The 11,323-nt window shown below is 40.2% G+C and overlaps 1 protein-coding gene across 1 annotated transcript in view; it reads right to left on the minus strand.

Annotated features, from left to right (window-relative positions):
• efhc2 (EF-hand domain (C-terminal) containing 2) overlaps nt 1-10,596 on the minus strand; it is a 41,096-nt gene extending 30,500 nt beyond the window's left edge. Inside the window, exons 1-5 of the mRNA XM_052014014.1 lie at nt 10,464-10,596; nt 10,051-10,239; nt 7,801-7,951; nt 7,221-7,444; nt 5,587-5,838 (exon numbers count right to left, since the gene is read on the minus strand). Coding sequence (XP_051869974.1) covers nt 5,587-5,838; nt 7,221-7,444; nt 7,801-7,951; nt 10,051-10,239; nt 10,464-10,505 — 858 coding nt within the window. The 5' untranslated portion in view covers nt 10,506-10,596. The remainder of the gene's footprint in view (nt 1-5,586; nt 5,839-7,220; nt 7,445-7,800; nt 7,952-10,050; nt 10,240-10,463) is intronic.
• Nucleotides 10,597-11,323: the final 727 nt, after the last annotated feature.

Genomic DNA, 11,323 nt, shown 5'->3' on the forward strand with positions numbered 1-11,323 from the left:
GACACGTTGTTACTGTTCCTGCCTTCACCACCTCCTCTGGCAGCTCATTCCAGATATCAACTACCCTTTGTGTGAAAAATCTACCCTTCGGATCTCCTTTAAACCTCCTCTTTTAAATGCAAGATTTCTAGTTTTAGACACTCCTTCCATGGGAAATAGACTCTGGCTCTCTGCCCTATCTGTACCTCTATCATATCACCTCTCAGCCTCCTTTGCTCTAGGGAAAACAGACCCAGCCTATCCAATCTCTCCTTATAACCCAAGCCCTCCAATCCAGGTAATATCCTTGTGAATCTTTTCTGCACCTTCTCTAGCTTCATCAGATCTTTCCAGTAGTGTGGCGACTAGAACTGCACACAAGTGTGACCTAACCAATGTTTTGTACAACTGTAACATGATGTCCCAAATCTTGAGCTTAGTGCCTCAGCAGATGAAGGAAAGCATGCCATACATCGTTTTCACCACCTTCGTCTACGTGTGTAAAAAAAAAACAAGATGCTGGAGGAACTCAGCAGGCCAGGCAGCATCTGTGGAGAAAAACAGAGGGTCTATGACTGAAGATAGGAAAATGGGACGCCCAAATATGTACTGTAGGGGGAAGAAACAGAGCAGTGATAAGTGGACAAAAGAGGGGAGGCAGGGTGGGCACAAGGTGGTGATAGGTAGATGCGGGTAAGATATAATGATAGGCAGATGCAGGGGAAGAGGGGGGAGCAGATCCACCAGGGGCTATGTCAAAGGTATGGAGGCAGGCACCCCATGGGGGGAGTGGAGGAGAAGAAAAAAAAATAGGCAAGGAGAAAAAGAGATAGGCTAGAAACGGGTAGAAAAGGCATGGTGGTGGGGTGGGGGGGGGCAATTGTTGGTTTACTTAAAGTGGGAGAATTCAATGTTCATGCCATTGGGCTGTAAAGTCCCAAGACGGAAAATGAGGTGCTGTTCCTCCAGTTTGCGTTTGGACTTCTCCAAGCAGTGGAGGATGCCGAGGACTGACATATCAGTGATGGAGTGGGAGGGGGAGTTGAAGTGATTGGCAACGGGGAGATGTAGATCGCGGTTACAGACAGAGTGCGGATGTTCTATGAAATGGTCACCTCGTCTTCGTTTGGTCTCACCAATGTAGAGGAGGCCACACTTGGAGCACCGAATGTAGTGAATGATATTAGGGGAGGTATAGGTAAATCTGTCTCACCTGAAAGGACTGTTTGGATCCCTGGATGGAGGTGGTGTAGGGGCAGTCTTTTGTTTCTCTTGTCTACATGTGTTGCTACTTTCAGGGAACTCTGTACTCTGAACTCTATGCTACAGTACTCTCCAGGGCCCTGCCATTCACTGTGTATGTTCTGCCCTGGTTTAGTTTAATTTCCCAAAATGCATCACTTGGCATATGTCAGAGTTAAATTCCATCTGCCATTCCTTTGCTCACTTTCCCAGTTGATCAATATCTTGTGCTAACCTTAGACAACTTTCTTCATTGTCCACTATGCCACCAATTTTGGTGTCATCTGCAAACTTACTAATCATGCCACCTACAATCTCATCCAAATCATTAATGTATGTGATGAACATCGCAAGAGGCTGCAGAGGGTTGTAGACTCAGCCACTCCATCACGGGCACAACTCTCCCCACCATTGAGGACATCTTCAAGAAGCAGTGCCTCAAGAAGGCAGCATCCATCACTAAGGACCCTCACCACCCAGGACACACCCTCTTCTTGTTACTACCATTGGGGAGGAGATACAGGAGTCTGTGAAGACCCACACTCAACGATTTAGGAATAGCTTCTTCCCCTCCACCATCAGATTTCTGAATGGCCCACGAACCCATGAACACTACTGTGTTATTTCTTTTTTTTTGAACTATTTATTTTGTAATTTATAGTAATTTTATGTCTTTGCACTGCACAGCTACCACAAAACAACATGCACAAAGCTATGCTGACTATCTCTCATCAGTTCTTGCCTTTCCAAATGCAAATAAATCCTGTCTCTCAGAATCCCTTCCAATAACTTTCCCACCACTGTTGTAAGACTCACTGGCTTGCAGTTCCCTGGCTTATCCCTACTGTCCTTCTGAAATAAAGGCACAACATTCGCTAACCTCCAATCTTCCAATACGTCAGCTGTGGCAAACAAAGCTACAAAAATCTCCGACAGGGCCCCAAGCAGTCTTCTCTGTCGCTTCCTATAACATCCTAGGAGACAAACTCCCTGTCCTCCAGCCACTTAACCATTACAATCATCTTTCAAGACTTTCATTATCTCACAAAAAAAGGCTCTTCTCCTTCAACCCAGGTGAATCTATCAGTATAACTGGAACCTAGTCCCAAGTAGGGTTTCCTCATCAAAGCCTCCCTGCCCAGCACACAATACATCAATGAAAGGTCATAAATCTCAATTGTTAGCTCTGTTTCTTTTCCCTGCTGTATGATCTTCTGAGTAGTACGACCATCATTTATTGCATATTACTTTACACAGGTCCCATTTGAGTTTGTCTCTATTCTTTTATATCTTTTCCATGTTTGTGTACCTTAATTCCTTCCATCACTCCCACTTCCCCTTTAAAGACCCCTTGAGTGTGATATTTCTCTCTGCCTAGAGTGATATCTTATTCATTGTAACTTCAACTTTCATTTAAATCCTCTTAAATTTCCATCCTCACCCTCTGTTTACAACATCCACGATGTTACTTACGAACTTATGAGACAATCCAGTGATGTGGCTATCTTTGATCCCTTCTTTTTTTCTCACAATGTGTATCCACCTACTTACTTGCAACACCACTTCACTGCTCCTGTAAAAACAAAATCCTCAGCTACTTCCCAACACTCTGAATTTCCCCTAGCTCTGCTTCTGCCTCTCCATCCATGATAATGCCGCTTTCTCTGTCAAGTTTTGTGATTTTTAAATCAATGATAAAATGCATCCTGAACTGTTGAAAGAAACATTGGAGGAAATTGTGGAGTCTCTGACTAGTTTTTCAACCTTTCCCGGCATCAGGAGTAGTGCCAAAGAATAGGTAGAGTGCTAACATTGTATCTTTGTTTAATAAAGGAAGTAAGGCTGTGTAACTGCTCCAGCACCTTTTTAATTTTTTTTTCACCACAATACTGCACCTCACCTCCAACAAAATTTCCGGCTGGAGCTGCTGCCTCCATTCCAGAACCTGGAATACTCCAACCTGAGCTACAGTACATGTGTTCAGTGACTGGGTTCCAAGCCATAATCGACTTATTCACTGAAGCAGATGAGAATATAGGTCTGATGCTAAACAATCACAAAACAAAGCTCCCATATCAACCGTACAAAGCCACTCTCTGACAATAAAGGTGCATGACAAGGCCCTGGAAAAGTGGACTATTTACCATATCCTCAGAGCCAACTTGTAGCAAAGGCTGACATTGATGATGGAATTCACCAGTGCCTTCAGTGCACCAGCATAGCCTTTGGTCAACTAAGTAAAAGTGAATTTGAAAATCAGGGTATTAAATTCACTGCAAAACTTCTATGCAGTACTTGTTCATTAGCTGCTGGTGGAAGGCTGCCTATTTGGAGTGGAGTAGGCTGCTGAAAGCTGTGGAGGTTGATTTTCAGTGGCTCTTGTCTGGAGTGACAGCAACGAGATCATGACTGATGTGATCCCATGAAAGGATACCAAAGGAGTCCTTCAAAAGGCCAAGTGTAGCAGTTCAGCATAGATTCCTGGATTACTGCTACAAACTTCAATTCCTTCTGAATACTTTTATGCAGAGTCATGAAGCCAACTGACTCAGCAACCAATTGCACACCATTGTTCGGTAGTTGCTCCTTGTGTTGCAAAAGAAGTTGAGATATTGGCTATCAGACTGCATGATGTCTCCATCTGTGTACCTATAGAGTTGTCTATTACTTCAACAAACTTTATGCAAATCACTATGCAAAGTTTTTGATGAATTTGGCCATATTCCTTGACATTGAATGCAGGCTTCCTGGCAGACCTGATGGACAACCAACCACCTTATTGGCCAACTTTCAGACTTCACCTATAGATTTCCTCAGTTAAGTCCTCATCAGAGTCCGGTAGAGCAGAACTCACACGTGTTCTCACTTTCTTGGCTGTAGGTCCCTCATGCCAATGATTCACCACACGTATATTTTGTAAAACTTTATTACCCATCCCTAAATACCCTTGATAAGGATATGGGGACTCTTAAACTGCTGTAGTAGTTTTCACACAGCTGAACAGTTTGCCATTTCAAAGGACAGTTGAAAGTCAGCCATTTCAAAGGACAGTTGAAAGTCAACCATTTCATTATGCGTCTGGAAACTTATCCAGGGAAGTGAGGACAGTAGGGAAGGAAATCAAGTATGTGATGCTGATTGTTTTTCTTTCATTGTCACCACTGAGCAGCATGTTTTTATTTTAAATTCCAGATTATTTAATTAATCTGTGTAAATACTATGAAATGCATAGAAGTACCGGAACAGTCAAAGGCACTCAGAAGACAGGCCCATAGGGAATGTACAAATTGGCGTTTGTTTGAAAAAAAGACATTAAGTCCTGCGTTTCTCTCTCCACAGATGCTGTCTGATTTGCTGTGCTTGCCTAGCAGTTGCGCTTTTTGTTTGACATCTGTATGGCAAATGGAATATTGACTTTAATGAAATACTAATGTGGCGGCTTTTATTTTTTGACCTTATAAATCCTTTGCTAGTCAGCAATATAATGAAGGTAACATAGGCTTATATATTGGATAGAGATTCATCGTGGTGCTCATTGGAACTGCAATCAGGTCCAGAAAGGTGTTATCCATATGCCTGCCTTTCTTCTTCCACTTCCTATGTTGTTGCTACCTGATGGGATTTGAACTCATGGTTCTAGATTACTCAACTGAATTGGATGAGTGAAGTAATTTGACCACTGCACCTCCTTCCTGCCTTCTAAGGTCCTTTTGATAGAAATTGTTGAAGGCAAGTACTTGGGGCCTGGAGAACTGAGCAGTTTTCTGGGCTATTGATGGAATGTACATATGGTATTTAATTTTGACCACATTTGTAAGGTCATTTAACATTTAGGCATTGCATCCAGGACCATGCTGCTTTCATCTCTTCAGCAATTTCCTCATACTGCCTTTGCAGAATGTGCCTAGAGATGTCTCAATGGATTTCCATTTGTCATCAATGTCCCTTTGCAGAATTGGTAAAACATGACACCTGCTCTCCCTGTGCTGAGCCATGGCTGCTAAAAAGATTTACAAATCACCAATTCTTTCACCCCCCAATAGTTTATAAGCTCCACAATGTATCTGTCTTTTCAGAGTTGCAAGCTGGCTACTGATACTCCAGGCTAGCTTCAACTCCTGGCTACTCCAGAAATTGGACAGGCTGCTGAGGAACTAATGAATGTGATTAGCTCTGGCCAGTCATAACGAAGTTTATAAGCAGCCTGAATCAGGTGCACCTTTGCAATCTTGCACCCATTTTTCAGCACCGTCACCAACTCTATTTATTTCTAGTAAAAATAGACTTAACATTAATGTAGTCTTGCAGAATGCTTAAGAAAAGGACACATTAGAAACAATAAATAACTTGTTTTTGTGTTTATACCTTTGGTAGCTTGCCTCGGACGAGAAAGATGCCAACAGCATCTCTGCCAGAATTTGGGGGTAGAACTTCTCGAATTTCAATTGTGTCATCTGCCAGGTAATAATGCAGAATGAATTCCCTGAAGTCTCCATACTGAGTCTCTCTGTCATCCCAGTAACAGTAAAATCGCAACACATGTGTATCATGGTCCAGGAACTGCTTAAGTGTATCAATTTTCTCATATGGGCGGAGAGGTTGCATGTTTTTCTCCATCTACAAGAAATACAGAAGGTGCGCAATGAATAAAAATGGAGCACCATAACAAAGATTCTTCAAAATTAACTTTCTTTCCATATGTGTTTCAGGATGCATTCAATCTAAGCTATCTTATACATTTACTTTCTTTTATTGTGCAGAGAGACTAAAACAAAGTGCTTTGCTTTAAGTTGTCCAGCACATATTAGTCCATTTGACCTTCATTTACTCAAGAGTTTTAGATTTTCCTTTCCAAAAAGCATTAGAAAAAGCATTACTGTGATACTTTTGGAAGGTATTGATTCCCTGGCATCTTGCTATAATAGAATTATTTTGCATGAGCCTTGACAGTAAGTAATAGACTATTTAAAGGCAGTTGTTGTAGTTGTGCACAGTCCATCTACATGCAGCTGAGGAATCACAAAAAGGATATTTTGGCTATCTCAAAACTACGTGTCTGACCCAAAGGCTAATTGTCATGCTGTCTGTGCATTCCAACTGAGTTCATTTACTTCAAACAAAATCCAAGTGAAATCTTGTATTTGCCTCATCTGCATGATTTAATAATTCAATAGATAAAGCCATCAAAATATTTTCATTTGAGCTCAGTCAATCCACCTAAATAATCCAGCATAAACTTTGCTCCAATTATTGCACTTGTCAATAATTTAACCATGCACATGTAGCAAATGTACAGAACACATGCAAATCAGCTGCATATATTCCAAACTGGTATATGTACAAACTGGATGCTTGTGTGTTCAGGATCATTCAATTATAGCATAAAGAGGAAAAGTGGCTGAGAAAGATAACATACTGTCAAATGCATTTCCCAATTTACTGTAAATTTAAATTTATTGATGCAATTTTGTGGTGGCTCCCCAAAATGATGAGCAATTCTTTCCCATTTCTCATCCAAGTGTAAACGTGGACAATGTAATGAGCCCAGGACCAGTTACAGCAAACAAAGAGGAACCAATTGCAGATGATGGAAATTTGAAATAAAAATAGAAAATGCTGCAAATGCTCAGCAAATCAGGCAGCATCTGTGGAGAGAGGAACAGAGTAATTGTAATAAGAAAAAGCTATATCACCTGTTGGTAGCAAATTGTGAGAAAATCAATTCTGTCATAGTTGAAAAAACATTCTTTTGGTTATTGAAAGAAAAAATGTAAATGGCAAAAATAATAATTCATTCATTATCCTTGGCTTTACGTTGAAATTTATGTTAGCTCTATCACCTCAAAACACACACAATAGCATTAGAAGTAACATATTATAACAGTCATTGGGAAATTTTGTTCCAACTTATAATGTTCAACTAGAAAATTATTGACATAGCTGCTAGGTTTTCTTTTCAAATATACTCTTGCAATTATTATATAAAAAGTTAGTCTTACTTTTTCACGTTTTGAAGTATATGGATCTTCAGGAATGCAGCCTGGTGGGTTCAGTTTGACACCCATTTTCCAGAGAAAGTTTTTAGTAAATTGATCACAGTCTACAATCATGAATGTCTTTGAATAGAAAACAATCTCTTGGCAGAGATTGAAATGATCCACTGTGTAAAACTGGTCATCATTTGGAGGTGGAAGAGGAATACGATGACGATGGATTATCGTTCCTAAAAAAGCAATAAAAGCATAGATTGAAGTTTGCCTTGTTCTGTTCCATTTCTCTGTTTTACACCTGTAATGCTTCTGGTCTATTCAGTTAATATTATTATGCATTTCTTATCTTAAATCACAGTCTAGGCAATAACTTGTTCCCCATAACTTTGATGGTCTGGCTAAACTTCCAGTAATTCACACAGAATAACTAAAATAAAACTTTAAAGGTTATCTTAATTCCACCGGCCTGGTTTGAATAAATGGATAAAATCATTGCAGAATACTTTATTGCTGCATTCTCTTTGGCCACCATTTTCATCTCCCATATCAGGTGGCATCTGTGGAGACAGGCTTCACTGAACTTCAGTACCTTGATTGATGCCACTGTTTTTTACTTCTGGTTCAATAACCTGCATTGTGTCATCTTCCAAGTAAAAGTAAATCTTGCACTTTCTTATTCGATACTGTTCTTCTCTTCTTTCCTGTACACTTTCTTGAAAATAGGCTTTAAAGCAAAGCACCTGTTAGACAAGAACACAGTTAATCGATTCTGAATTTAATGTCGCCAAATTCTGTTTTATTTTATAAGAATAGTAGAAATCTTGAACTCTCCCAAAGGAGACTGTGGATACTATCAATCATTTGATTTTGAGATTAGATAAGAATTTTAAGAAATATCATTAAAGTTGACTGATGAAGTTGAGGTGAAGATTGGCCATGATACAATTAAATGGTGAAATGGGCTTCAATGACCTACTGTTATTCCTACATTGGTCAAAAAGTTCACTCAAAAGGGAATCTTAAAAGAAGAAAACTCACTTAGAGAAAATTCCAGAAAGTGAGACATGGGCAGCTAAAAGCACACCTACCAATGGTAAAATGAAGAAAGCACACAAGGGCTTGGAAAAGTACAATAAGGATTGTCAGAATAGATGGACATAAGAGGCTATGAAGGAACTTAAACTCAAAGGTGATAATTTAACATACTGGAAACTAGAAGAAAGGCATGTCAGCAAGGATTTATCTGATGGATGAGTGTAAATTGGTAATAAGATAAGATAAGCGTAACAGAATTTTATTTGAGGTGCAGTTTCAGCAGTAAATCAGTCAAAGTAAAAGCCATATTATGGAGAAAGAATAAGTAGATTCAGTGGATTGAGAGAATTAAGGTCAGAATCTCAAGCAAAAGGCCCCAAATCCATTGGGTCTGTCTTAGTGCTCAGGGTGTGCGGGAGAGGCAGGAAGTGAGTGCTGTGGAGTTGTTGATTCTGGCAATGGAATGGAGAATAGATTTGCTTGTGCCAATGTAAATACAGAAGAAGTTATTGCTGTTCTGAAAAAGATAAGGTATAAACAATCCAAGGGCATATCAAAGAATATCAAAGGTATGTAATGTTCAGAACTTAAATCATGAGGCTTTAGATAACGTTACCCAGGTATGGCACACATCTGATGCACTGCAGTTACTCACCGAGGCTAGTCCAATAACACTTATCAAACACTTGACCTCTCCCACCAAGCAGATGAAGACGTCAGGCACACAGGGGAATGACCATTTGCCTTTCTTCCCCACCCCCACATCATACACCATGTTCACACAGAAATATGTTGTCATACCTTCATTGATCCCTGGGTCAAAACCCTGGAACTTCCTTTTAAATAACACTTTGCATGCACCATCTCCAGAAAGATTGCAATATTTGAAGAAAGTGGCCTTCTATCATCTTTTCAAGATGGGCAATAAATGCTGGCCTTGCCAGCATAGCCTGCTTCTCATAAAAAAATGAACAAATAAAAGAAATGAAAAAAGTGAGACAAGGATTAATTTTTTGGGGGCTAGTGCAGTGAATTGCAGAGGAACCATTGATAGACATACTCTGGTTGGATTGGTCAGAGTGGAATAAAGCAATGACAACTGTAGAAATGGATAAAAGAACATAACACAAAATTTTCTGACATGAAGGCTACAGTGAAATCAAAGAAAACATGAAGGGAAAACACCTTAGATTAAAACCGTCTTGCCAAAATCCTAAATGTGCATACTTGATTGGAAGGAATTAAATAGGACTCAAGTATGTGATGCTTGTTAGTGCTGCAAATCCTCCTATATCTCAGTGAATGATCATTCTTCATTATAAGTAGGGACAAGTGATCACCCTTAACATGAAACACGTCGTAGATGCAGAGCAAAAAATTGGAAGAGTTTGAGGAACTGTGGCGAGTTACATTCAGTAAGGAAAGGAGGTCATTTGGCCTATAAACCTAATTAGTTCAAGGTTTAAACAAAAAAGGTTTGAGGAATTTGAATGTGATGAATGAAATGGCAAGGTGGTTAGGCTGAGGAAGTAAAATGTAATGGTAGCAATTTAGTGACAGAATGTTCTGCTACTGATGCAGTAACGGAGGAAGTGAGCACTGGAAGCAACCACGATAAGAACTGCAAAGGGTGAATATCATTGAGTAAGTCTGGAGAAAATAAAAAGGAACCAGAAAAGGTTTTATAGATTAAACTATTTAGTGGAATTTAATCTCAATCACAAAGACACATTCACACAAATTTTCAGCAAGGGTTGTTTTATTTTATAAGTTTCAAGTGAAACGAGTACTGACTGAAGCATACCTGCTTATCAAAGACAACCCACGATGGTGCATCACTGCCTTGTCCCTTTGGGAATACACTGAACTTGGGTTTCAACTTCTGACCAAGCAATGGCTCCCCACCAATTCCAGGCTTTTCCTCTCCTACCATCACTGGGACGTCATTTGGGAAATCGAAATGATGCGATTTATGAAACTTTTCTTTTCCTAACTATAATAAGGGGAAAAAAACAAATATTAGTATTAGAGTCCCGGACAATTAAAAATCTTATGGCAGGAGGAGGTCCCATGAACTTTCGCATTCCGAATGATAGCTGAGGTCTGTGCATTCGTGATCCCCTCACAGTTTCCTGCTGGGGAAACCCAGTTTTAATATTCGTTTTAAAGAAGAAAATAATTTGTAAAGTATCCAGGTTCTTAGTATTGGTTACTCACGTTCCTGTTGAAGGTGTTCCCAGGTAAGAGTGGTAAAGTCATGCTGTCATTGAGTGAATCAACTGTTATGGAGTGGACGAGCTGCCGTGAAGTGTGGGGACTGTTGTTTAGCTCCACCGTTGCCCCGGTTACGTTGACGTATCCAGAGCGCCGGTGTTGGTGCTGCTAGGAAACAAACGCACCGCCATTGAAGAAAATAAAACATTTTAAAAATCATTTTCGAAAACTTTGATGCGGCAACCGTTGTACCCTAGGTTTACCTTCTTGCGCTTAGATCTCAAATCGTGAGCGTTTCCTTGGAAGACGACGAACGGACTCGGATGCCATGTTGAGGAGGTCATGGAACGGAGGCTTCTTCCCGCCCTCACGGAGTGAGAGCACTCTCCAAATTCCTAAAATTAGAAACATCCCTCGAAACCTAATTAGACAAAAGTGACCTTGAGTAACAGGGAGGATAACCTGAGCGTTGAAATGTTGCTTATAGGGAGGACCTTAAGGATAGCAATGGTGCTATTGGTGTAAGACAAGACTCAGTGATGGGTGGAATTGATACGGTTTGGGAAACAAACACAAAAGATGAGTCAGTAGGCAATGGTTACAATAAAGTGCAAATTAACGGTTTGAATAGAACGAAGGTTGGTGCAGAAGAGACACAAGAGACTGCAGATGCCGGAATCCGGAGGAAGTCAGCAGGTTGAGCAACATCTGTAGGGGAAAGGAAGGTGTATAAGTTGGGTTGAATCTGCACGTGTCTACGAGGAGAATGAATGCGTGGTAAGGCTTTGATTTGTGGCGACAGCAATGATTGTAATCTTTTCTGTTTCAAAATGATGGTGGGAACATAAAAATGGAAGTTTCCA

The sequence above is a fragment of the Pristis pectinata genome, chromosome 4 (genome assembly GCF_009764475.1).
Source record: "Pristis pectinata isolate sPriPec2 chromosome 4, sPriPec2.1.pri, whole genome shotgun sequence".
NCBI classification, from domain to species: Eukaryota; Metazoa; Chordata; class Chondrichthyes; order Rhinopristiformes; family Pristidae; genus Pristis; species Pristis pectinata.